Raw genomic sequence first — 27606 nt, 5'->3', positions numbered from 1 at the left:
CAACAGGTCCATTCCTGCCACCCTTCCTCATGTAAACAGTCCTAGTCGTACTTCTACTCCTGTGACAAGAGGCTGCAGGATTGGGACCAACATCTCAATCAATAAAAATGCCAACTGAACACTTTTATGTTTTAAAATTCTATCATCAAAAGCAACATCAGAGATGGGACTAAAGACTCTGAATGTAGCAGAAAGTTCTACAGTTATCTCCTGTGACACAGAAGGCACTGATTTTGCACTAGAGAGATAAATCCAGTTATTGCTCACAACTTATGTGTCTGCTCTAGTGCTGACCAATGGTGAAAGCAGGAATTTGGGGATCAGGGCTTCTAAGTTGCCTTCTTGGCTCTGCCACTGATTTATTGTAGGGCCTTGTCATTTAATCGCTGTATGTTTCAGTTTACCCGTCTGTAAAATGGGCCTAACACCACACAATGGAATTTCAAATCTTAGTTAGTTAGTGTTGGTAAAGCAACTTTAGCTCCCGTGCTGAGTAGCGCTATTTTAGTGCAGTATCATCGTTGCTATATCTAATACCACAAACCTTTCCTTTCAATGGGTGCAGACAGAAAGCCAGCACTCTCATTGACATGGTAAGTCTTCCTGTCAAACTGCAGAGTGGGTTCATCCTCTGTGTCGTTGATGATGACTTTGGCCTGGGTGATCTCCCCCAGCAGGGCATAGGCTGGCATGCTGAGCTCCACGGTGAAGCTCTCCGTGTTCTCAAAGACATCATCATCATTGATAGCAATGATGCAGGCCTTGGTGTCCTCCCACTCATCAAACTGCACCTGCAAGGAAGTGAACAACTAGGGGTGTACATATGGGCTTGCAGCTGCAAATGCAGAAACCCTCCCTGCTCCCCTCTGGAAAGCACGAATGCCCTGAATCTTTGCTAATAATCACAGAACTTTAATTGTCCTGGTATGTTTCAGAGCTGTGCTTTACTTTTGTTCTCCTGGGACCCGATCCAAAGCCCACTAGTCAAAGGAAAGACTCCCAATGACCTCAGTGGGGTTTGGATCAGAGCTCTTGGGAGCTCCTGAGCTCAGTTCTTCACTGAACTGTCCCTTGTTCAGTCACCTACAGTGAATGCGAATGTACAAAGGGAATGCAAACCTCTACCATGCTCTCTTGCTTGTGTTTTGCACAGAGGGAAACAATTACACAAGGCAAAAGGCACTGAAGAATCAGGCCCCTTGATTCTGACCTCACACTAGGTTTGTGCTTGAGTAATTCCATTTACTTTAATGGAGTTACTCCTGATTGACACCAGCATAAATGAGATCAGAACCTAGGCAAGCCTGTATTAAACACGGTCTTGCAGAATATTCCCGTACAGGGACTCTGTCAACATAAAACTCATACTTTAAAAGAATGTCCTCTCACCTACAGGCGCAAAAACACCTTAGATTCTTAAAACTGAAGTCATCTAAAAGTCTACTTCATGTTTTACCACTTATTTTACTAAGGTGGGTTTTTTTTTAATTCCATGAAGCTTAGATGATGAAAACTGACTGATCACTTTCAGTTTTTGGCTCTGATGTGCTAACTGAAAGTTGAAGTTGTTTAGGATGACAACATGGCAGAGAATTACTTGAATTTCAAAAAACTGGTTTCCCAGATTTTTTTTTCTTCAAGTCATAAATATATTTCTATTAAATTAGTAAGTAATAGCTAACGCCAACTTAGGCCTGAAAATCAGGAGCAAGTCCACTGCTGGCAAATTGATGTCAGAGGGGACTCAAACTGACATTTTAAAAACAAATTTAAATGAAGGAATTTGACATTCAACATTAGAGTCAAAGATCTGAAGATGAGAAGGGACCATTAGAGCATCTAATCTGACCTCCTGCATACCAGTCCTGGTCTCACCAGTGCGACATACAGAGGCAAAATCAGCTCCCCTAACTCCTCTCACTATTCCCCAGTTAATATATCCAAGGATTGCTTTAGCCCTTTTTGCCACAGCATTGCACCGGGAGCTCATGTCCGAGTTGTATGTTCACTATGACCCTGTGATGGGGTAGACATACCCCACACTGGACAACAAGGGGTTAAGGAGCTGCTCCGGGCTCAGCCAGCCCAACCCCGCCACACCTGCAAAGGCACGTAGGGGCTGGAGCAGAACAGCTCATGTGTGGGCCATGCACGGACAAGAACAGACCTTCAACCCTCAGCTCCTGAGGATAAATAAGAGAAGGCAGGAGCTTCCCTGACAACAACTGCCTGAATGTCCCTGCCTAAGGGAAGGGAGGGCCTGATCCTGATGCAGCCTGAAATAGAGGTGTTCCTCCCTCTCTCCCCTTAACTTAGTTTGTGTGTGTTAATTCCCCTTGTTTTTGTTTATGGACTACCCCAGAAGTGACCTGGATGGAGAGAAGAGGCAAGGCGCCCGAGAGGCAGAGCAGCCACTGGCTGCAGACCCCAATCAGGAATGAGTCGCCACACCATGCCTGACCGTGAGGCGGCGCCAGCAGTGAGCCAACCCCTTCACAGACCCCAAAGTCTTCTTCGGCCGTTGCTTTCCAGGATACAGTCCCCCCTTTCTATAGGTGTGACCTACATCTAGGAAGAAAAAACGCACAGCCTTACATACGGCTGCATTGAAATGCATTTTGCTGCAGTGCAGTCTGTCCTCGTCATTATTGACCACTCCGCCCACGTGGGCAGGGCCCTTCTAATGTTATACAGTGCAACGCGTGCGCTTATTCTACGGTGAGATGTTGAACTCTGCCACTTCCTTCTTCTCCTCCCCCACATGTCTCAGACATGCGAAGCAGGGCTATAACAGCTAAGGTAAAAGGATGAAACAGCAGAGTCCAGACATCCTTAGGGGAACACAGATCAGGTACAAGCAAATAAAAAAACACGCTGTCTGATTCACTGTATCAGGTTTGCTATTTCTGGGGGTATACAGTCCTTCCAGCTTGAATTTCCCAACCCACCTGGCCTGCATACTCTACGTAGTCCTGCTGTCCTGGCTTTGAACTGATGCTGGAGGTGGCAGTTCCCTGCTCCGTGCGGCACAGGACAATGGCATATTGATTGAGGTTACCGATTCTCTTCACCGTTACGCTGACAGAGCCAGCCTTCTCACTGACATTGTAGCTGGGAACGTACACAACACAAACACGGGAGATATGTTAGGCATGTCACTTAATGCACAACTGGGTGCTCAGGTAGGTACTAAGGTGATGAGCACGGTATAAGAACCAGAATGGAACAGACCAGGAGCCTTGTATGTTTTTAGTGATACTAAGCAAGCCCAAATCCAGTCTAATTCATGCCTCCAGGGAGGTGAGATCTGGAGATACAGTAAGGGTCTGACAAACATAAGGAGGCAAACTTTAATCTTAGATATATGGGTGCTACTCCCACCGATCACAAAGGTAACACATTGGATCTGCAGTCATCCCAAACTCAGGCAGATAAACGCTACACTCCACACTGTCATGCATAGGCAGTGTGTCCTAGTGATTAGGGACTTGGGAGATCTCTTTCTGGCTCTGCCACTGGCCTGTGGGTTACCTTGGGCAAGTCACTTCATCTCTGTGCTGCAGTTTCCCCATCTGTAAACTGGGGCTAATGACACTGCCCTCCTTTGTAAGGCACTTTGAGATCTACTGATGAAAAGCGCTGAGTAAGAGCTGGGTATTATTATGCTCTCTCCATACACACTCATAGTGATTTCTCAGCTGAAACTACTGGGTTCTATTTGGCTTCATTGTAGGACTGAATCATCACTTGGGACTGACCTTTACTCATGTGTAGCACCACAGGGCTTCGGACCTGACTGGGACTGCTGGGTGCTACTGAGATATACTCATAAATGATGATGATCTATCCCTATGGGATTATTCTCATATGCTAGGCCCATGCCACTTCCCAGCACTGCGGCATGAAAACCGAGGGCCAAAATCCGAAGTGAGTCTACGAGTCTATCTTCTACCTCCTTGTAGCCACCTCAGCGTCTTAGTTACACCAACTACTTACTGATGTGTAACTTAACTTCCACCCCACCCACCTCACCTCTGAATAAGGCCCTGTATGTCAGATGAGTGCTGTAACCCATAGGATAGCTTACCTGGTGTATTTAAAACTGATGAGAGACCACTGGATATGGAAGACATTGTCACTGACAACGTTGGGCTTGCTGTCTTTCACTAGAAACTGAAAGCTATCCATGGTTTCCTGAATCTTCTCTTCCAGCAACACATACCGAATCAGTCCCAGGTTCACATCCTCTGTCGGGAAGAGACTCTCAGTGCGTCAATCCAGGCATTCATACATCTCTATGGGCCTGATTCTGATCACAAGTTTGACACTGGTGCAACTCTAATGGTTGTAACAGTTATTTGTCATTCACACCAGTCCAAGAGCCATCCGAAATTATGCTGCATCTCTCTTGCTCTCTCAAAAAACTGATCCAATCTTTTCTTCCACAACTTAGAAAAAAAGGATTTTTTTGGGTAGGATTTTTTTTTAACTAAATTTGACTGGGACTATTTTAATACAAATTTGCTTAAGAAGAATTTAATTAAATCCCCTGGTCTGTATTTTGGTGTGTCCCTTTAAGGCCGCTATATAGCTGCAGTAGCGTCTGAGCTTTGCCATAGCATTAAACTGACTCCTTGAACTCTGCCCATAAAATAATATTGGGTCTCTTCCTTTGTATTAGCCTGGATTTACTTTACGCAAGATAGGACAGACTTGGCTGGGGAGTTCTGATGAGAAGCGATAGACAGAAACCTTGACTGTGTTTGCCCAGCGCCTAGCAAAATGGGGCCTTACTCTTGACTGGCATCTCTGTGTTTTACTGTAACAGAAACGTGAAGGGCTAGATGGAGGTGTGACAGGTTGCCCTCCTTTAAGGTGCCACCTGATGTACTGGGATACTACTGAGCCTGCCTGGACCGCCAGCCTGGGCGTCCCTTTACCCGATCTTGCTGAGCCAGGCTCTTAAGCCTCCTCTAGCACACACACAGGCAGGGCCACACCCAGCTGCAGGAAGACACAGACACTGAGATCAGCTCTGGGAAGACCCCAGCACTAAGGTGTCCACCTCCCTTGGAGTGCAGACCAAAGGTAAATTGTCTTACGCTGTATAGTAAGATCTACACAGTGCAAGCTCATAAAAATTCACCCTCTCCCTCAATGCAAAGAGAGATATGACAACTTCCCCCCCCCCCGCATTAGAAATTGCACTAACTGGGTTTAATAATAAGCAAAACAAACTTGTTAACTATAAAAGGCATATTTTAAGTGATTGTAAGAGATAGCAAACAGAACAAAGCAGATTAATGAGCAAGTAAAACAAAAACATGCATGCTAAGCTTAAGATCTTAAAGAAACTGTAATTTCTCACCCTAAATGTTATTTTAGGCAAGTTGCAGAGTTTCTGTAGCTTAGAGTTCCAGTTATTTCTTCTCACAGACTCGATCCCTGCCTCAGTCTGGACTCACCCCTGCCTTTCCCCTCAGGTTAGTATCTTTGTCCCTTCAGGAATTTTCAGTCGTCCTTCTTCTTGGGTAGGCAATGGAAGAGAGTCCAGATTAACCCCCTCCCCAGCCTTAAAAGGGATTTACCTAAGGCAGGAAACCTTTGTTTGATCTCCATTCCCCTACAGAGGAAAAGAACCAGCAGTGTCCAAGGTGATATTTTGTATCAGGTGATCTTAGCACCTGACCTTGCAGTGTCAATGCAACTATGAAACCAGGCTTATTTGCAATGTCCACAGGAAGGAACTCCAGGCAGATGGGAGATCCAGTCTTCAAAGACTCATTGTCTTTTTCTAATGGCCCATTAGGTCTGATTGCTTACTGTCTGGTGGGCATGTCCCCAAGTACATACACACAGTTGTAATGGTTACATAATCAATATTCCTAACTCCAGAGACAGAAATGATACATGCAAACAAATTGGATAATCGCATTCAGTAAATCATAACCTTTCCAATGGTATCTTACATGAGCCATCTTGCATAAAGTATATCTCAGTTATGCCATATTCATATCAAACATATTTCTATGAAGAATATGGGGTGTAATGTCACAGGAGGGTTTACGCTCATCCTGACTAAGGGGAAGTGTAAAGCCATGTCTCTAAATGGAGCACCCAGAGAAGGCACTTTGAGATTCAAATTACTTCCCTGCTTCCACCTTGCAAGTCACCACAGCCCTGAAAAGGCTAGTTTTCCCCCGGCAAAATAAGACAAAGGGTAAAATTTTCAAAAGCACCCAAGTCAATTAGGAGTCTACGTCCCCTTTTCAAACCTTATTTTCCAGGAGGTTTAGGCTCCCAATTGCCTAAACCCATTTTGTAAATGAGAAATTTTACCCAGTAGCACTATCAAGCCCTAATTAGCAATTATAACAATTGTGTGTGTCTACACGACTGTCTTGCAGAAGGTGATCAGAAGAGTCAGGAGCACATTATCCAGCTAGGGTAACATTTTTCATAAGACAAGACAGGAAAGACCAGAAACGAGACCTTCAGAAGGCATTTTTAGCTCTTCAGCAAGTACCGCAAACTGCATCCCAAACATTTTCTCTCTCTTAATCTATAAAAAACTGCTGGGGGATATTATTTGCACAGTGCAGCTCTTTAAAACAGCAAGCCTCTGCCATCAGTGCTGAAAAAGCTTGGAAATCTTTTTAAAAAAATCCAGCCATAAAACAAAATACTTCGAGATGGATTAAATACTTTTTCAAATACGTTAGAAAGCATGGGTGAGCACAACCCAAATCCTTACATTCAAACACACCCAGACTTTGGCGATGTTCAGATCCAGGTGCAAAATCTATGACTGGCCCTAATCAAACCATCAGCTCCACACAGCCCTGAATGCTGAGATGACTGGGATCTGGATTCAAGATCATCTCCACGGGAAACATTTGATTTATTTAACTGAGAGAAAAATCAAAGTTTGGGTTGTTTGGTTTTTTTAATAACCCCCCTGTAACCTTCTGACACGGGAGAGAAGGACCTTCCTTATTCTACTCTCCTGGCACTGGTGTAAATCAATAACTCCATTGAAATCAGGGATGGTACACATCAGAATCGGTCTGTCTGTGTTTCTTTCATACATGAGCTATTTTGCCATAGTGAAGAGGAATGGAAGGAAGTAAAGAGGAGGTCAGTAAACTGCAGTCCTGCTACCCTACCTTGTGTAAATGTAGTCACAGCTGTCCCTGGTTTCAGCTTGCTCTCCAAGTGACCATGTTTGGGTCCAGTTGTTATCTCATAGATCAGCTGTTTGTCCTCTGTGTCAGGGTCCATAGTCAACAGTTCCTTCTTGGTGATCAGATTTGTTGCCTGGATTAAAGCCACACCAAAGAGGTTACACAATTCCTGAGATGCGGTCTGAAACAATTGATCTGTTGAACGTTACCCAGACAGGGAAAACCTCTGGGACTTAACAACACCGAGGACATGCAAAGAGTAGCCTAGGATAGACAGGGACGGAGGAGTCCTGTTAGTGCCTTAAGCAAAGGATTCAGATTCGGATTACGGTCTGATATGAGTTTGTGGTTTGAACAAAGGGAAATTTGTGCAAAATGGCCAAGTACGGTCTGGTCTGGTCTTGAATCAATGACAAACCTCTAAGTTTTACATGAAAACAACCTCTCAACACAGCTGGTTGAAACTCGGCTCAGGCATGCTTGAAGCTTTGAGAATGGCCTGAGTTTTGGGTTCCATTCAGAACACTTTGCACAGCTTTAGTGAACAAGTGCTACCCCTCTTTCATTGCCCTGTCACGTGTGTGTCTCAGTCCAGCTCTACTTTTTCTACGTTTCCTTAAGAGAAAACAACATGAATGGAAAATTGTGGCAATAAAACTCTGATGCCTGCACAATGCTTTTTAATAAGTCAGGCATGTGGAGTTGAAATAGCCTTCTCTTAATAATGTGTGAACCTATTTTGCTGTGAATAATTTGGAGTATTTCTTTACAACTTACACTGACTCCTCAAAATACTATCAGGTGTGTCTGTCCCTGATATCCTATTTGGAATTCAGCAAAAACAAACAAAAGTTAATGGGGGGAAGAAATCCCTGCATTGAGAAACATATTGGAATCATTCCTTTTGAGGCCCATCGGGGAAGACAGTTTCAGGGCACACCACCACACAAAAAAGGGATACTTCCAGTCATCATGCAGTCTGCGAGTAAAAGGAATCTCCCTGGAACTTCTACTAAGTTCAACCGATTTTGCTCTGTCAATGTCATGCCTGCAGACAATCAGCCTCCTGGTGCTGTCTGTACTCCAGTGGGAAACATCCATATAGCTATCCTTCCACGTTACAGAGTGCTGGCTGTCTGGGGAGATTTCTGAGGAGATGGGTTTAGCCCCTCCGTGGCAGTATCTCTATGAGGTACCTTTACCTCATCCCCTCCCGCCACCGTACATTGATTCCAATGTGCCCTCTGTTGTCATAACGCATTTCCCTAGACCAAGGCGGGTACTTGGGTTTTTGTTACTCCCATCACTGAAAGAGAAGTGATGAGACATTCTGGATTTTCTTCTGCCTGTCGCTTCCCTCCCTCTTTCCCTTCTTTCAGGAACATAATCAGGCTGGTTTTAACAAAGCTAAACACAAGCTGTTACCTTGCCATCCATGTACTCCAGCCACTGCAGGCCCAAGTTGGTGACAATTCTGGGAGTCCCATCATCCACAGGGAGAATGTCCACTTTGAACCGCTGGGGCACCGCTGTCACAATCTAAGCAAGAGTCCCAACACAGAAGTGGCCATTTACGCCTCATACACATCATTGCTTAACATTAAACGGCCAGAGGCGTTATTTATTGATCTATCACTACGGGCATTCCGGATGTTTCACGGAAGGGGGCGTGGTCCATGCCTTGAAGAGCTTACATGATTAATCAAACCAAACACAGGGCGGGGCGGGGGAAGGTTTTCAAAATCTCTTTCTCCCACTGAAGTCAATGATAAAACTCCCATTGTTTTCAAGGGAAACAGAGGTAGACCCATGCTGAGGCTACTGAAAATCTCACCCCAAAGAGCTCCTGTCTGTTACTCCTATCTGACTGTCTTATCTATTTAGATTGTAAATTCTTCGGGGCAGGGTCTGTGTCTTACTATGCACTGCCAAGCACAATGAGGTCCTGTTCTCATTTGGGGCCTATCACTATTACTGTAATATAAATAATTACAGATGTTGAAACCAATTAATAAAAAAACCCTTGTGAAATGTTCCCTGAAACGCTCACAAACATACATTGAAAATACATTTGGAATGTATGTTTCAGAGACTTACGGCTTCAGGGATGATTTGGGTCTTTTTATCCCAAATATCTGCTAGGCAGAAGAAGTGGGAAAAGAATAACCAACAAAAGAGGGTGCTCATTAAATTAATACTCCCTGGTTTCAGCCTCTGGGATTTAATGCCTTTCTCTCGCAGTGGCAAAGCTAAATTGTGCTGCATTGCGATTTCACAGCGCTGTCTGTTCAGGGATGTTTTGTTTCCATTCTTTAAAAATACACTTTCCATTTTTCACTCGAACAACTCTCCTCTCACTCCGAGTCTGCAATAACCCCTCCACTTGCTGTTCACTCTCAGCACTGAAATATCATGGGCCAGATCCTCAGCTGGTGTAACTTACAATAGTTCTATTGATTTCAATAATTCAGAGAGATTTCTGGTCTTCTGAGAGCTTCTACCTGCTCCGAAAGGCTGAAGAGCCAAGAAAGCCTCATCGCCCTGAGACAGGTGAGCCAACACATAATTAACCGAAGAATACCCGGTGCCGATACTGCAATGGCAGACAATATTTGCTGCTATTCAACGTGATGCTGGCTGTCTATAGCATTGCCGCACTTTGCAGTCAGTAGCGCTGTTTCTTTACATTAGTGAAGATGCAAAGAATTTTTCCTCTCTTGTCTCAGCCATTTGAATGGACTAGATCAGGGGTGGCCAACCTGAGCCTGAAAAGGAGCCAGAATTTACCAATGTACGCTGCCAAAGAGCCACAGTAATATGTCAGCAGCCCCAACATGAGTGCCCCCCACCACTGCCAGAGCCTCCCGTCCACCGGCAGCCCCGCCAATCAGCGCCTCCCCTGCTCCCCACACCTCCTGATCAGCTGTTTCGTGGCGTGCAGGAGGCTCGTGGGGGGAGGGGGAGGAAGGAGTGGGAGGAGCAAGGGCACGGCAGGCTCAGGGGAGGGGTGGAGTGGGGGCAAGGCCTGTGGCAGAGCCAGGGGTTGAGCCGTGAGCACCCCCCAGCACATTGAAAAGTTGGCGTCTGTAGCCCCAGCCCTGGAGTCGGTGCCTAGACAAGGAGCCGCATATTAACTTCCGAAGAGCCGCATGCGGCTCCAGAGCCACAGGCTGGCCACCCCTGGACTAGATGATTTAAGATTACACTGAAATGTACCGCTGGGCAAAGCACAAGGCTACTACTCCACACGATGCTGCAAGAGATCTAGAACTGCGTCGGGATAAATGGTCGATCCTCAGCCAGCTCAAATCGATGTAGCTCTGTGGATTTCAGCGCTTTTTTTTTTTGTTTTTTAAACTGTTGGGGTCAGATCCTCAGCGACTGTAAATTCACATCGCTCCACTGAACGCAACAATCTGCATAATGTCAGCGCATGGGCGCGTGCATACACACACTTGGGCACAAAACACACTTTAAAATCATGAAGCACACACCAGCTAGCACACCCAAACATACGGTCAAAGCACTCCATGAGCACACAAGGACATGGTGGAACACCAGCGTCAAACCACACTAAGGTCATGGAGCTCTGCCAGTTTACACTCGCTGAGGATCTGGCCCCGAAGATATAAAATGCAACAGCCAAGAGCCACTGGACATGTTCAGGGAGGTTTACATCACTCCTAGGAAATCTCTTTCTCCCCACCCCTCCATCCTCCCTTACCTCCTTCCCTCCATCCTCCGCAATGAAAAAGGGATTGGTCCCATCGGACACTGTGAAGGTGAAGCGATCCTTCAGGGAGTTGCTGCCGTCGTGGCTGTAGCAGACCCGGTTCTGGTAGATGTCGTCCATAGTGAAGGTGGTCGTCTGGCGATAGTGTTGCCCGTTGCTGGTGCGTTCAATCAGACCGTGTCGAGGAGGCTGCACGATGGTGAATGTGACCGATTCCGCCTGTCCAAAGGAAAGGGGTTGGTGGGGAAGGTTGCAAAGCTGGTAAAATTTCCTTGTGGGAGTGGTGGGTTACTTGGGTCAACAGAGCTGGAGAGGGATATGACTGGGTTTTAACTTTTCACCCATCTTCTTTCCAGGGACAAGAGTTCAAAGAAGTAGAGAAGAGCCACTGTGCACTGAGCCAGCTCAGCACGCTGGCCCCACTGAGCCAACCACCCTTTCCCAATGTCACTGTCTCCAGGAGGACATCAACAGTGGTCACATGAGAGTCAGTCGGGCTAGATCGGACCATAGGTTCACCTAGTCTGACATGCTGTCCCCATACTTCATGCAGTCGTAGCATACAGGCACGCTCATTCTTTTCACAGGAAAGTGCAAGTTGCTTATTCTGTCAGTGAAAGACTGTTGTCATGTCCACGGGACATGGTCCCACGGCTCAGGTTAAGGAATGACACACTCAGAAGCCGGGTGCTTGGTCCAGCATAAGTTCCCATTGTGCCCAGATGAGGCAGCTGGGGACTTCTCTGTTTTAAGTGAAGTCATCAGAGCCAGCTCTACATCCCCCTCGTAGAAATGCTTCAGCATTACAAGTCTAGGCCATGTCAGTTACAGCAGCCCTGTGGCTGCTTTAACTTGTGCCCTGGGCTTGCTTAGCTCCTAGTGAGACCCAGGAGAAGGGAATGAAGAAAGGTGACTTGCATCTATCCCCTTCATCTGTGCCAAGCTAAGCTGAGCTGAAAAGGGATAGAGCCCACAAGGTTTATAGAGGAGATGGGGGTGGGGTTTAGGTCCTAGACCAATGATGGTTTTTCTTTGCTACACATAGAAGGGAGACACAAGAAATGAAGTATGACATTTCTCGAGCCAAGACTTTGCTTTATTCAGACATCATTTCTCACACAGACCTACCCTCCTCCCAGCTGTTTGTTTGAAGCTGTCTAGCCCGTGGTCACACAGAGTATGTGCTGGGAGGAAAGACATTAGTTTGAATCCCTCTGATTACAAACGCCGCTGTGCAACAGCACAGGGGAGAGAGGATATGGAAGCGATGCGCGCCTTACCTCTGTGTCGGCATCTGTGGCTTTCAGCTCAAACTCCGTGATGGTTTTTCTCACCCCTTCCTGCACCCGCATCCCAGGGCTCTGCACCACTGGCAAGGAGTCATCTACTGGGTTTATGGCGATGTCAAATGTCTGACTGACCTGGGAAAGAAAGAAAAACAGACCTTTTCTGACAAATACATTCTACTCAGGATATGTCTGAATCGAAGCAACAACGTTATGAAGAGCCAATGGGGACAGCTCATAGGTAATGCTGCAGATTGTGTGTGTGTGTGATGGTTTCTTCAGCTGGCCTGAACTCTCTGTCACCCTGCTACCCCTCTGCCACTTCCCAGCTCCACCTCACACACTAAATGTGTTCCCTCAGTGACACATCTGACCTCCGACCGTATGACTAGCAAGAGTACACGCCAATGCTAAATTAGAAGCTCAGGAGTCAAAGCTTGTTTCATTTTATTTTTTTGGTGTAACTATGTGTCCCATATGACATCAGGGGAATTTACTCCCAGCACATCCATCAGTCCGGAATCAACCGTCTGCATCAACTCAGAGAACCACGTGCTCAGACCTACCTCATTCACTCCATCAGAGACGGAGAAGGTGAACGCATCAGCATGCTTCTCCGCCTCACTGGTGTGGATGTACTGGATGCTGCGCGAGGCCAGGTCTGCCTGGCTGAATGAGTTAATCCTTGTGCCTGGACCAAAATGTTAGGAAAAATGTACAAGAAGAATGATGAAAAGTAAAAAGAGCAGGAAACCCAAAACAACCTCTAGGAAGGACAGAAACGTGCCGCATACATAGCTCCAGCGCACAAGTGGAAGGAACATAGGGTGGGTCTTTCACAAGCACGCACAGTTGGCCTAACTCTGCTCGCACTGAAGCTAATGGGAGTTTTACTGCTGACTTCAATGGAAGGAGAGTTAGGCCAATGGTGAGTGCTCCTGCAAATCCCAGCTGTGCTGTTCTCCCATCCTAAAGGATGAGATTATATGAAGTTGAGTCACATTCTCAGCAGACTGACCGGGACATGGTCATGCAGAGTATCTGTGGGGAATCAGTCTATGAGGAACAGTAAATCCCACAGTTCTATTATCTCTCAGACAACAACCCAAAGAGGTTTTGTTGAACATGGGCAAAAGGTTCTCACAGCTTTATTTGGCATAAGAAAAGATCCAGGATAAAATTTTCAAAAGTGAGCTGCAGGAAAAGAGGAACAGCCTTGCACATGTGGTGGCTGGGTTATGGACTGTCCTTGAAATTGAAAAAAACTTTCACACCAAGTACATACACAAGAGAAGTGCCAAAAAGAGGGTCGGTATTGAGAAATGTGGTCACACTTAGTAGCGTACTCAGAAGAGGACTCCCCAGCCAGGAAGCCAGAATCTTTAGCCAGGTTCTCTGAATATTAACCTGATCCTGAAAAAGTAATAAGTAATGCATGATGTATATTAACATTTTATTGTAACTTTGCCTTAATAAAAAGTTTCAAAACCAAACAAAAACCCTAGGCTCCATTTTCAAAAGTGCTTAGGCACTTAGATATTTTAAATATTTAGGTGCCTACTGATGCAGATAGATGCCTATAGTGGGATTTTCAAACACATGCAGGGGCCTAACTCCCACTGATTTCAATGGTGCTTTTGAAAATTTTGCCCTTGATTGAAAACACCCGGACAAAATTGGCGATCTGTGTTTCATAACAAATGGCTATCAATTAGCGGTAGGCAAACTTCAAACCTTCAGCAGTTTGGTTTAGATAAGCAACACAAAAAGAGGATGTTTATCCAAAGCTTATTTGGCGCTCATTAGGTTAGAAGGCCTGTGAGAACGGACTCTCTTCTGAGAGCTCCCGTATTTTTTGCTTAGAGCTGGGGCCAGTTACACCATGAGAACAACCTCCTTCAGAGTATTCCCTCACATCAACGTCTGATGCCTTCCAGGGTCTGAAAGAGCTTTGGTACTAGAACCAGCACGCTTAAACTAATGAGAAAAACATTAATCCAGCTATTTCCGACTTCCAAAGTATGATGTTCAATGTTTGGTTTGCATTTTAGGCAAAAGGTTTGGAGGAAAGAAGAACACTAACTGCTTATTCCTACTTTCGTTTCTTTCTAACACAAAGCTGTAAGGGCACAGACTGCTTTCTGAAAACACAGCAAGGATTGACAGTCCATTAATCTAATGAAAGGTCACACTGAAAAAAAAGATAAACATAATCTAAGCCAAAGGAACATATTGTTTGAGGATACAGGTTTAGAGTAATTCATTAGATAGGATTAGAGGACACATAATATCCTGGGATAACTGGCACTGGAAGGCAACAATAAGATTTAAAGATTGAATTTGCAGCGAATTGTTTTGTAAGTCTGACAGAGGGGACAAAAAAGCTACTGGCAGGTCTCCGGAAAAGGTTTGTTTTGAAAGTACTTAAATATTAGGTAATTCATGCAAAAGTGTATTAGCAAATTCCAGGGCTCAAAGCAGTCTCCCATAAAGCTTTTGCTGATTCAGTATATGGCACATCGTACCTTGGGTATCTGGATATGTCTTTCTTTCAAACTTTGTGATTAAATTCCCACATCTTAAGCATTGCTGAGAAAGGGGTTGGAGTTTTCGTACCAAAACACGTACAGGGCAAGATACTGAGGTAAAAACAAGTCTTTTGGCTGCTGGGCATATCCACTGACAAGGGATGTTGGTTGTGAATTTTTGAGAAGTTCTGGAATCAGTTCTTAAGCGTAGGAAAATGAGTCCCCAAGTTATACGCGGTATGAATTTCAGTTTAGTGACAGAGGAGCTGCAAGTTATGTGCACTAGGGTTGTCTGAAATAGTGGGTTACAAGAAAGGGAGATTCACAGAAGCCGGTAGCATGAGCTGGATTGGTGAGTAAAACCCAGCAGGTGAGGTTACTATGAGTCCTAAACTCCCCAAGCTGTGGAATAAATAATCCTCTCTGTGGGAACCCAGATCATGCCTCATCTCCTTTGGCCTTGCTTTTAAGCTCCCTGGGTTAATGGTTGTTTGAGATCTCATCCAGGATCTAATTCCAGGCAGACATTTTTCAAGAAATGAACTTCTAAAAACCTTTAAATCCCTGAAAACCTGTGTTCCGTAGAGGACGTGACAGAGCAAGAGAGTGCTTTACAAACCTGGTGATGCAGCATGTTCCAGGTGACCCAACTGCGGCTGTTTGGTGATTCTGTACAGGAGCGCTGCAGGCTCGCTGTCCTGGTCGGTGGCGGAGAGCTGCAGCGTTGTGATCTTCTTCACTGAATTTTCATCCAAGACCAGCCCTTTGTTCGCTATGATGGATGGGGGGAGTCTGTCCTCTGAAAGCAGCAGGGGCAAAATGGTTTGAATTATGATACAATCAGCTTCCCTTCCTTGGCTTTACACACACACCCACACACACCCCGTAGCAAAAATTTTCAAAGACAAATAATTTTTACCTGAATATTTTGGGCATGATTTACATGATGCTTTACTCAAAAGTCACCAGAGCAGGTCAGTGGCGGGTACATCACAATGGGCCTGACTCAAAACACACTCAAGCAATGGAGAAGGCCCCCCACATGAATAATGAACTGTTCTTTTAATGAGCGATTCCTTCCCAGGCCCCAGTTTCAAAGGGTTTTGAGTTGCCAATAAACGAAAACCAAATCATCAAGATTTTTTGCTTAGAGATTTATTTAAATTATGATAGGATGTCTTTCTAAAAGATATGCTTCCAGCACAACCAGAAGTTATGGGCTTGACGAAACAATTGATGAGTGGAATTTTATGGCCTGTTGGTCAGATGAGATTATAAGGTCTATGGGTGAGTTTCTGTGCTGTGCTGCTAAGAATCCAGCAGCTGGTGACTGTCCTTCCCAGTTCTTGCACCAGAGAAATTCTTCCCAACAGATCTACGCCTTTTAGGGCTCCTTTACGCCACTCCCTTTATCTGGCCGGAGCAGGGGTGAGAATCTCACCGTATTAATCTATGATCTTTCATAGCTAAGAAAATATTGCTTACATAGCATCTTTTACCTAAGACACTAATATAGAATGACTGGTCGACCAGTTTGTTGCCTTCTGCATCGATCACATCAAAGTTGAATGCAAAACTCCCTCCAGGCTCCCCCTTCTCATGACTATATTCCACTTGTCCTGGAGAGAAGGGGAAAAAGAAGTGGCTTCATACAATATAAGCTGCAACACTGGCTGCTGTGACCTATTTTGGAATCTGCCTAGCCGGCAGAACATGGGGGTTGCTACAGTTTCCAGATTTGTGTATCAATTTTTTCTCTCCTTCTTTTTCTCCTTTTGAGAGAGAGTTTTTAAACACTTGGTTATTGAAAATAAATTCTCCCTTCACAAATCGGTCTTCTGCTACTTTTCTTTCTCTCCTCTCCCGGCTCCACATCATCATCCCTCATTGTAAAGATTTTGGCTATTTTAGAAATACAACTCGATGCTAGAATCAGTGATTAGCTAAAATATCTTTAGCTTAATGTTGCATGGGAGGGAATGGGGGGGTGGTATTACAACATTTGCAGACATGCCCAACCTGCTCACAGATCAACTAGAACCAGATGGTGGGTGAGATTTTCAAAAGTGCTGAAGTGATTTAGGAGCACAATTCCCACTGAGTCAATGACACTGGTGCTCCTAAGTCACGTGGGCTCTTTTGAAAATCTGTGTCTAACACATGGGTCAGGACACACTGTCCAGGAGCGACTGGACTAGTTGTCCTTATAAATTGCATCCATATATATCTATAATTTTATAATAATTTTAGATTTATGTTTTATGCCTTGTCTTTTTCTCATTACATTGGGATTTATTGGGACAACAAAATACCATGTAAGTCTTGCTCATTACACAGGTAACAATCTTATTGTTACCCTGTTCTCCCTCGACCTGTTGTATCTACCTGCGGTCTCTCATCGTACATTTAAATTATGAACTCTTGTCTTTATGCATGAGTACAATGGGCAGCATAACCTGCCCTGATTGGCATCCCTCCAGATGTTACCACAATACAAATTAAGAGGAAGAGCCAGGCAACTGTCTGTCTCTCTAATTTATGCCCTTATTTGCTTTAATGAGTTAATTTGCACCTTTGTTGGGAGGTGAAAACAGATTCCAAATAGCACCACCTCTTAAAGTCACACTACTATCCCCTTACTGCCCACTCTTTCAAACCCCATACACGCCCTGTCCGACACGCAAACACACATTCAATGTGGCCCTAGATATATGCAGGCTGATTTTTTAAAAAAAGCTTTCAGGAACAGTTCTATGAGTTTTACATTAACCCAGACAATGATGACACTATCCCTAATTATCCTGTAACAAGACATATAATTACAAGAATCCAACAAAGACAAAAAAAAGAGAGTATGTGTACTTTAGATGAGAAAGATTCAGTTCACAGTTCTCATTTAAAGCAGATTATACCTGGTGCTCTCTCTCTCATTACTATAGGCAAAGTGAGTCTTTTCGTTATACATTCTATTCCTTTGGGGGGGTTGTAAAAGAGCTGGCAAAAGTTAGTTTTATTTATTGGAACTGAAAGGGTCAAGAAATTTGCTCACCTTTATTTATATCAGCTTGGGTGAAACTTTTGATGGGTCCCTTCACAGAGATCTGGACCAAGTTATCAATTTTAGTCATCTGCAGATGTCCAGTACTAGGATCTTTCTTCAGGACATATCTGACCTTCAGGTCATCCGAATCAATAGTTGTAGCTTTTAAGTGCTGACCTGTGATGTGTGCTACGGAGCCTAGATAGTAACAGATTACATAAACAGCCCCACTCAATCCTTCCAAATCGCTTGCCAAATCATTTTGAAAGACTGGATTCCATTATTTATAAACAACGTGTTACATATTTAGAGATTTTGTTCTTTCAAGAAAGCTCCACTTATTTCCCTCCAAGGAAAGCACTGTAGGTCCAATTTTCAAATGAAAAGATAGCTTAGTAGGTAGCCTAAATCCTGCATCGGGATGCTCAGTTTAACATTTTCTTATTAGGTGCTGATTTGAGTACCCAAATGTCAGTCCTGTTAAGGAGCCCATACTTGAAATTCAGGCTCCTCAGAGCTTGGCACTTCACCAACATGTGGGACCGACATCAGATCTAGAGTATTGGCGAATGTGTGTGTCCTTAACAACCTTGTAAAAATACCAGTACAATATAGCCTTAAAAATCTTATCCTTACTTATCCTGAACTCCCTATTATCCCAAATATGCTCACGCCCAAAAAGTTCAGTGGGAGACCTGACCCTGTTTCAGAAAACAGGAGCTCAGACAAGCGTTGCTCAGATAATCAGCTAGTGAGGGATGGGACATGCCTCGAAGGAAGAGGATTACTTGGGGGCTGGAGGGTTAGGGCACTTCTGATGCTCCACTGTTGCAGATCTTAGAAGCATGGAGTCTCGTTCCTAAGCATCACAGCAAAGGACCTTCATGTCCTGTCCATGTGGGGCATCAAAGCACGCACAGCACTTCCCTCCTCATTCTGAACCAAATCCTTTCCCAGTCCTCCCATCCCTGAATACAGCATGCAAAGCCCACTGGCTAATCAAGCTCCCAACGAACTGATGATTTCTGGTGTACCCTGGCACGTCTGAATATTCAAAAGCTGCACTGAATTATTCTGGATCTGGGGATATGGCAGTGGGTAATTCTGAATTCTAGAAGAACGGCTCATAGCTTTAGAGCAGCTTTCACTGTCTTCGCCATGTGACAGGGTGGAGACAGCTGGAGTTCCACTTTGGGCAACTCAGTACCAGGAAGTTTGGAGACAGTACAGAGAAGAACAACAGACTGACTATGGGGCCAGAGGAGAAAATATTGAACTATGTTAACAGGCCCGATTCTCCTCTCACACCCATGATTATCAAGGTAAACCCCACCGATGCCACCTGAATTACTCCAGCGTAGGACTGCTATGAGAAGAGCATGAGCTCCAATTATAGAGGTTGGCTAAGGAGCGGCAAAGTGTGGGGCAGAAGGAGAAAGGACATGATAGCTATCTACAAATATTTCAAGGGGAGCTGCCAGGAGGGAGAGGAATTACTTGGGGAGGTTCAGGACAGTATGACTAGGAGAAATGAATGACATTTTCAGAAAGGTTGGTTAAACCTGATCATCAGGAAAATACTGCTAATGAAGAGCTCTGGCAGGCTGTAGAAGCGTCAAGGGGACATGGCAGGAGCCCAACACTTAAGACATTTAAAACTAGACTAGACAAAGCACTTCAACTGCAGGGAACTTGCCACCTGAGGTTTGACAGATCGCCCTTGCCTGCACCATTTTTAACTTTTATTAGTCCTTTGACATGTCAAGCAACTTCTGTTGCTGTTCCTTGAAGCACAGCAATTTTAAAGGTTTCCTTCTCCCCTCCCTTCCCTCCTTCTTTCACCATTCCATCAGTTTTAAAACCTTTTTGACTTACTGGGACAGAAGCATTGGTTGAGATGTACAAAGCCAGCTTCGGGATTTAAACACGCACACTTCTGATTACAATCAATAGGAGGTGTGTGTGTCTAAATGCCTTGGCCAGCTTTGAAAATCTTGACCATTCGTTTCTATCACGCTTGTTAGTCTCTCCACTCACTCCGTACCAGCTGAAAGCTGCAGGCCCCTGTTCACAGCTAATCTGGGTGGCTCATTCTTTGGCAGCTCCACAGAGAACTCCACTCTCCCCATCTCAGTGTACAGCCCATCCGTGAGAGAGAATCGGAACTCATCTGTCTGCGTTCTGGAACTCCCCCGCGTGTAAACAATCAGTTGGTCCAGGACATCCTGATAGGTGAAAGAGGAGCCCTGAGACAGAACACGCCCATTCTCCAGAGGCTCTGAGGAAGACTGTCTCCTGAGGAGGTGACCTGAGGAAGAATAGGCACATTAAACATAAATAGCCACATGGGAGTCTCTCTGATTCTCAGCGTTAGTGTAACATTCCAACATCAAAAACACTATGGGCTGGATTCTCTACTGCCCTACCACTTGTGTGCTCCTTGACACCTGGGAGGTCAGGCATTAACCACTACCTTTCCACACCCACTTGGCACAGGTGTTGTAAATCACTACTGAAGGCACAGGATGATGGAGTCTCTGGACCTTTGATTCCTTACTACAGCTGGGAGAAATTTTGTGACAAATAGTAAATTCGCCCCCAAAATGCTTTTTTTAAAGACATTATTTAGGACATTTGGATCGAATTTGGTGAATTGTGTTGGCTGGAAAAAATGAAAACAAAAACATTGAAAATGGCAAAATTAATTATGGCAAAAAAAGTCCAAATTGACATTTGAAATGTTTTGTTCAACCTGAATGGAACTGTTTTGGTTTTTCATTCCATTGAGAAAAATGGAAAAAAATCAGTTTTTGTGAGAAATTAACGGATTTATTTCATTTTATGTTTCAGTTAGCTGGCCACACTGAAAGATCAATTATTCACTGAGAGTCCTTTCCTGACAACCATAGCTTGCTTGAGAGAGCCTCAAGACATTGCTCGTGGCTTTCTGATCACTACCAGATCTGGTTAGAATTTGACTTTGTCCAGAGGCTGGCCTGCTCAGATCCTCTGCCTCTCATCTCTTAGATGTAATGATTAGTTAAAATGTCTGCTGTAGTTTCAGTTGAATTTGGCATTTATTTCCTGTTTTAAAGTGTTAAGCAGTGTTTCCTGTGCACAGTTCACTTATACCTGTCAGGTGACTACTTTGCATTGGTGGGTATATCCTGGAGGCCCTTGTATTCTTCTTGAGTTACACTGGTTCAAGTGAGCTAAATGGATAGGTGTGGTGGAGAGCAGCAGCACTGAGGGCCAGATTTTAACAGGTATTTAGATGCTTATGGCTGGCTTATTTAGATGCCAGATTTTAACAGGTATTTCGAGTGGGATTCTCGAAAGTGCCTAGGTGCCTAACTCCCAGGAGAATTTAAAAATGTGGTCCCAAGTCCCTGTACAAGTGTTTCAGTCCCCAGCAGATGGCCTGAGATCCCTAGGCTGCCCCACTGAGCTCTGGCCATCTGGATTTGTGGAGTCCAAGTTCCCTGTCTATTCTGGGAGGTGGCAAACCCCAATGGAAAAGTTGTAGGAAACACTTCAAACTGAAACTCATGGAGTTTTCTGTCTGCACAGGGGAAGCGATAGACCATCGCTTGTCAAATCAGTCTGCGACTTCTGGGGGAAAGGATCATTAACACAATGCACTTCCATCTAGTCTTTTAATACATCCCACCCCCACCGGACAAAGCCAGCATTTGCAATGGAGACAATAGCGCTAGCTTTTACCTCGGCCACTACCCTTTAAAAACTTTCTCTCTTCTTAAAAACAAAGATATATGAACTGGGAGTCTTTAAAACTCCCATCAAGTACTTAAAAACCAATTCCAAGAGAACTGGTGATTATTCTGGATCAGGCGATCAGCACCATTAAAGCTGTCTACACACAGAGCCATGCTGTGTCCAGAGACTCTGTTCTTCAGACAACATGGGCATGCCAGCAGGGCGGATGGGACAAATGCTGTCAGAACAGTTACTGACAACTGTGCTTGACCGCCTGTCTAATATGCAATGACTGGCAGAACCATGTCAATCGAGAGTTTTGAGGACTGGCTCTTGGGATTCATTTCTGGTGAGGGCAAGTTTCAGAGAATCTTAGACTATTTTTCTCAGGTTTTAAGTGACAAAGGTCTGATTATGCCCACTAGGGACTGGTGTGCACTGGGGGCAGAGTGGATCTGCACTGGCCCAGCTGGAGCTCCAGAAGGGATGGTGCCAGAGTAACCTGGTGCATAGGAGAGGCATGCTTGCTACACCATCCATTAGATGGGTACTGCAGAGGCTTCCCTCCTGGGCCAGCTGATTCAGCTGGCCAGGGCGGGGGGAAGTGTGGTCTTGATCCCACCTCCTCCCTTTCCATTTAGAGGTGCTGGAGACTGAACTGTGGGGTATTGTGTGGAGAATAGGGGAACGATTGCAACTACAACTACAATCCAACCCCTACTAAAAAAAAAAAAAAACTGCAAGAATAAGTTGTTGTAAATAATGAACAGCAGGTTTCGGGCTGCTGCAAGTTATTATTTCCTGGCTTCATATCCAGAGCTACACATCAGTTCAATCAGCATCGGAGGAACATGCAGAGGAATGGTTTACAGCTCAAGTGTTTGCTTTGGCATATAGAACAAAAGGATCCCATATGCCCCAGCAAAGCATAACACGGTTTTATTATTATTCTTTGACAGGTAATTTTCTCCATAGTGAAAATATATCCCAGCACTCTGTGCATTGCACGCGCTCTCTGCCGGGGTTACAAAGGGACCCATTCCAGCGGTATGCAGCAGTTAAGCTGGCTTCAAAGTGCAAGAAGTCCGACAGGTTAGCAGCGTAGCTGTGTGTGCCCCACACTCCAAAGTTGTTGTCAAGTTGTTCTGCCCCCTGAATTCAATAAAGAAAAGGAGGCAGGAAGACCGGGTAGTGGAAAGGTGGGGGTGGCCTGGGTTAACTTGAATGTCTCCTGTAGGGTCAGATCCTTAGCAGAGTACCAATCTGTGTAGTTGGGCCAGGACTGAGGGCAATGGGGGTGGCATCCTCTCCTAAACTGGCAAAGCAGCTGAGCAGCTGCTCCATGGAGGTTTCTTCAGCCCAGTGGATGAAGTAGCCCTGCGCTCCCCTACTGCAAGCCCCCTGTTGAAAGGATGCCAGCAGGCTCCATGTAGCAGCAGCTCTTCCAGCTGCTGCTTCCCTTCAGACCCATGCCATGCAGAGGCAGTACTCCTGTGTGTCTCCCACTCCTTGTCAGGTGACACCCCCCTGCTTGCATGGCTAGGCGGAGCTGGAAGGCCAGGAGGAGGGGAACGGAGTTACCTGATCACTTTATAAATCGATTATTCATTTTCTAGTCAGAATGCAAAGTAAGCAGGGAGAGAGGCTTGTGTGCCGTGGTGATGAACTCCGTGCTGGCCACTGCCACTGAACTTGGCCCCCGGCTGCGGGTAAAGCCCATGTCTGGGGATGCTGTAGCAGGGCAGGCTGATGGAAACGAGCAGCCTGAGAGAGATGGGTCTGGTGGTACTGCCACTCTCCCGCCCCAGACCAGTCCCTCCTCCCCCTAGCCATAGACCCTGTGTCTCCTCCAGCACAACATCCACCAAAAGGCCTCTAAAAACCCTCAGGAACTGGCCTGTCACGAAGGGTTAAATCGCCCCTGGATTAGCCAGCACATATGTATTTTACGTGAACAAATCAGGCCTGTCTCACAGCAAGAGATATTCCACCTATGCTCGGTCTTACCATGGTCAGGCTTTTTGGTAACTACAAAGACCAACTGCTCATCTGGAGTGTCCAAGTCCTGCAGGCTTAGGGAGGTATTGCTGATCACCACCCCTGAGCTGCCGTGCACTCTGACAGGCACCAGCGTCATCTTCGGGGGCTCATCATTCCGCCGCTACAGAAACACAAAGACAGGCAGGATGTCCCAGAAGAAAACTCACTCACAAGAAGGGCAAACTCACCATGAAGATGTAGTAAAGAGGAAATTCCCCTGAGATAAAAATACACACCCTTGACTTGTTTTACTGTTCACAGTTTTAAGTTTGTTTTTTTTTAACTAAAGTGTTGTAAGAGTCTCCTGCAAGTTGGTCAAAGTCCTGCCTCTTCTGAGATGGAGGGGGACCAATAAATGCCTTTGCCATGCGCTCTGAGAAAGGGGAATTGGTGCATAGTTGTGTTGCCCAGCAACAGAGCAACAGATTGTTATGCAGTCACACTCTGATCCCCCGTTTTCCCCTTGCTCCATGGGAAAGCCTATCGAAGGGAGACTGTGTAGCCTTGTGGCCAGAGCACCAGGATGCGACTCAGGAGAGCTGGGTTCTATTGCCAGTTCTGCCATGGGCCTGCTGGGTGATCATGGGCAAGTCACTTCCCCTTCTGTGCCTCAGTTTTCCCCTATGTAAAATGGGGATAACAAAACTGATCCTCCTTTGTAAACTACTTTAAGATCTAAATTTGAAAAGCGATACAGAAAAGCCGGGTATTCTTATTATCTATGCCAGCCCCAGGTGAATGTGTCATCTCTGCCAGCACTATAGCGGATTCATACTATGTCCCTGCTCACACTAGCCTAGCTGCCCTGGCTGGTGTTTTGGTGGGTGAAGCTATCCACTGCCTGCCTGCCACATAGGGGAGCGGGGGCCCTGTAATTGAGGTAGTGAGCAGAGAGGCATAAGGGGGCACCTTACCCTCACTCCCTCCCCTGCATGGGTATTCAGAGCGCGGCACAATCTGGTGCTAGGTCAGCGGTGGCAACAAGACTTGAAAAGCCATCCACATCGTTGGGCGTGGGGCAGGGCTTAGTTAACCACACGTCGTATTCCTTAGACGACGTGTACCTGGATGGTGATGTTGACGCTGTGAGTCTCGGACCGGCTGAAGCCATCGCTCACATAGAATGCAAAGAAGTCATTAGTTGGCTCGATGCTTTCATGGACGCTCTGAAAGTAGTAAATACTGTTCTCCAGCACGTCGTGAATGGAGAACGATGCATCTGAGCCTGCAGAGCCCCCAGGGCCAAAAGTCCCACCTGGAAACAAAGCACCATCTGTGAAAAGATGCTCGTTTCACGAAGAAAACAACGGGAGTAAGGAAACGATCCCAAGTTCTGCTTTCCCATTCCTGGAATTGATTGTTAATGTGTCTAGTGACCCACCCAGAAAGCTGCTTCTTTGGCACTACGAAATGTAAAGATCTTGTTGTTTTACATACAGCGGCTGGCTTCAGTCCCCTTTTATGAGGTTTGCCTTCCATGATGAAGCAGTTACGAATGCACCATCTTTCCCCAGCAGAACCAACAGCCCAGCTCACCCGTGCAAAAACAGTTTGGCTGTCATCCATTAAAGGTCTGTTTAATCAGAGAAGCTCAGTCTTTTTCAAAACACTGACTTATTCTGGCTCTTCCATAGGATACAGTGAATATGTCTTGCTTAGCTGCCTGCAGGCCCCAGAGGAAAAACAATTGCGATTGCTGTTATAAACCACTACACATTTGCGATCATGTACCACACAGAGGTATCTTAGAAACCACAGTTCTTCCCCTGTACTTAGAATACAAAGTAACTGCGATAACTGTGCGATATCTTCTGGCAAACAATGCCCCACTGTACTTCACGTAGCTGTGTTTGGAGAGTGCCTAATTTGGTCTGGTGACTACAATTATCATGAGAACTTTGCTCATGTCTAAACTCTGAGTCCCCTACAACCTAATCTATTAGAAAGAGAAAAAACATCACAGCAGCTGAGTGATTTACAGTTTGTCCCCTCCATTCCCTGGTTCTAATCCTGGGAGCATTGATCGATTTCAAATTTCCTTCCCCAATGACTGCTTTTACAGGGGAGAGGGTGAAACAAACATCTCCGCCATTAAGGTCTCCCTGATGAGACCGAAGCAATGAAAAAAGACAGGTTATGGCAATGAAAAAGACAGGGATTTACCAGTGTCCTAACAGTAACACAGGCTTGTAAATTAACACAGTCCAGAAGGGATGCTGACAAGCCAAGCCCAGAACAATAGGAAAGGCTAGGAAAGAGGTTTAACAACAAAACAAAGAAAAAAAGGTTGTTACTCAGATTTTTTTTACTCAGTCCTCTCAAAGGCAAAGCTCTCATGTATCTGCCTGCACAAGGACAGGGCAAAAGCTGAGGGCTGGATTGTATCTTTAGGGTCCCCAAGCCGGGGGAACTCTCTGTATGAAGATCTCCCACTTTATGGCGTCTTCCCCACCAGGCAGGGGGTGGAAGAAGCAAAGGAAGGTTAATGCAGGTAGAATTAATTAATTTCTCTGCAGAGTTCCTTCTATGCTGGGGAACTGCCCCTCACAGGGGGATCCCAACAGGAAGTGCTGCCTAAGAAGTCTCTGATAGCTCAGCTCCAAAGTAACTGCACTGCCAAAGAGCTGGATCATGGCCAGAGGGAAGCAAGGGCTGCTGCAGAGGCATCAGATACCCGAGCTACGTGCATAACTTGTGGGACCTGCAAGGTCTGTGAGCCAAGCCATTGGGTTCTTCAGTGCAGCCCTCCAGGATACGGGGAGCAACCAACCGCATAGGGGGAAAAGGAAATTATAGGCAAAGGAAACTGGGACCAACCACTCCCGATAGGAGCATCTGCATGATTTAGGAGCACAAGTTCCAGGAGGAATGTCCACAGATAATATGAGAATCTAAAGCTCAGGTCCTGCAGCGAAATAAGAGAAATAATAGCAGCCACGCTTTGCAGCTTAGCTAGTTTTAAAACTGCAGTGCAACATTTATTAGTTGGAGTCAGGGAAGGATTTCTATGGATAACAAGAACAGCCCAAGTTACAATAGTAAATATTAAAAATTAAACAAGGTCTCTGTAAAGGATGTAAACCCCGTTGCTGGGACAACCTCTAACTTTTGAGGGTTAGAAGGAAACTTTCCCTGGGGCAGGTTATCTCACCACTGCTGACTGCAGGGTTTCTCTGAAGCAGATGGTGCTGGCCATTGTCAGAGACAGAAACATGGGGTACCCTGTGCCTCATCCAGTCTGGAAATTCCTGTGTTCCCATTTCCTGACCAAATACAAGGAAAAACAGGTGTAGATACAGTTTACCTGTCCTTGTGTTTTCAATGTACCCATATATTGGTAGCGTAATTATTGTAACCATTAGGTCGTCTTTGGCTGTATCATAGTCAGTGGCTAGGAGATGGTGAACTGACAGCGGTACACTGCCTCCCTCATCAACCTGAAAAAAAAAAAACAAGGTAAAAAGAAGCGGAACAAACATGCTTCTGAAACAAAAACAGGTTCAATAACCATTGCCGAATGGCCTTTATCAGCAGTTCAAGGAGGATTTCATCACACGAGTGTCTTAAACTTATCCCTTTACCTGTTTCTGCACGAATTCTCTAGCTCACTCTTACTACAGGTCACCGCTGGAGTATGCAGGGGATAAATCCCAATTCTTTCCCTGACACTGCATGTTTTATAAAAGTTCCTGCCCCTCCCTACCCATAGGATATAAAAATCCAATGTAACGCTGGGGCTAGGTTGAGTAAGAGCTTATCTTGCCCCAGCAGCAGTCTGCATGCCACTGGGCTAGTGTCAATACAATGGAAGTGGTCTAAGCAGCAGAGTGTACCCCGCAGTGTCACAGTGACCTGTTGGGGGTTGTGGTTTGCTCAGTGGGTTTGATGGCTAAGGATGGGGAGTGGAAAGCTGGGAAGGGAGGGAGAACACATTAAAGGGTTCAGATAAGCACTCTGAAATGGGACATGCTGAGCCAAACTTCCAGATGTTTTTAGGTTCATCCATCCCGAGACTTTTGTGTGTCACCTGGTGATACAATGAGCCAGATCCCCAAAAAGTGGAAAGCAGCACACTGCC

At 45.4% G+C, this 27606-nt stretch overlaps 1 protein-coding gene across 4 annotated transcripts in view; it reads right to left on the bottom strand.

The window, feature by feature from the left end:
- Positions 1 to 27606, bottom strand: part of FRAS1 (Fraser extracellular matrix complex subunit 1) — a 306626-nt gene that overhangs the window by 36222 nt on the left and 242798 nt on the right. For all 4 annotated transcript variants that reach the window (XM_048846813.2, XM_075127463.1, XM_075127464.1 and 1 more), the window contains 15 exons: positions 26833 to 26965; positions 24593 to 24783; positions 23496 to 23649; positions 19816 to 20079; positions 17781 to 17969; positions 16231 to 16350; positions 15351 to 15530; positions 12770 to 12894; positions 12198 to 12338; positions 10909 to 11136; positions 8610 to 8723; positions 7167 to 7317; positions 4088 to 4247; positions 2949 to 3111; positions 545 to 791 (listed from right to left, as the gene is read on the bottom strand). In XM_048846813.2, coding sequence (XP_048702770.2) covers positions 545 to 791; positions 2949 to 3111; positions 4088 to 4247; positions 7167 to 7317; positions 8610 to 8723; positions 10909 to 11136; positions 12198 to 12338; positions 12770 to 12894; positions 15351 to 15530; positions 16231 to 16350; positions 17781 to 17969; positions 19816 to 20079; positions 23496 to 23649; positions 24593 to 24783; positions 26833 to 26965 — 2560 coding nt within the window. The remainder of the gene's footprint in view (positions 1 to 544; positions 792 to 2948; positions 3112 to 4087; positions 4248 to 7166; positions 7318 to 8609; positions 8724 to 10908; positions 11137 to 12197; positions 12339 to 12769; positions 12895 to 15350; positions 15531 to 16230; positions 16351 to 17780; positions 17970 to 19815; positions 20080 to 23495; positions 23650 to 24592; positions 24784 to 26832; positions 26966 to 27606) is intronic.

The sequence above is a fragment of the Caretta caretta genome, chromosome 4 (genome assembly GCF_965140235.1).
Source record: "Caretta caretta isolate rCarCar2 chromosome 4, rCarCar1.hap1, whole genome shotgun sequence".
Lineage (NCBI taxonomy): Eukaryota > Metazoa > Chordata > Testudines > Cheloniidae > Caretta > Caretta caretta.
Note: the sequence above shows the minus strand (reverse complement) of the source record. Positions and strands in the feature narration are given on the sequence as shown.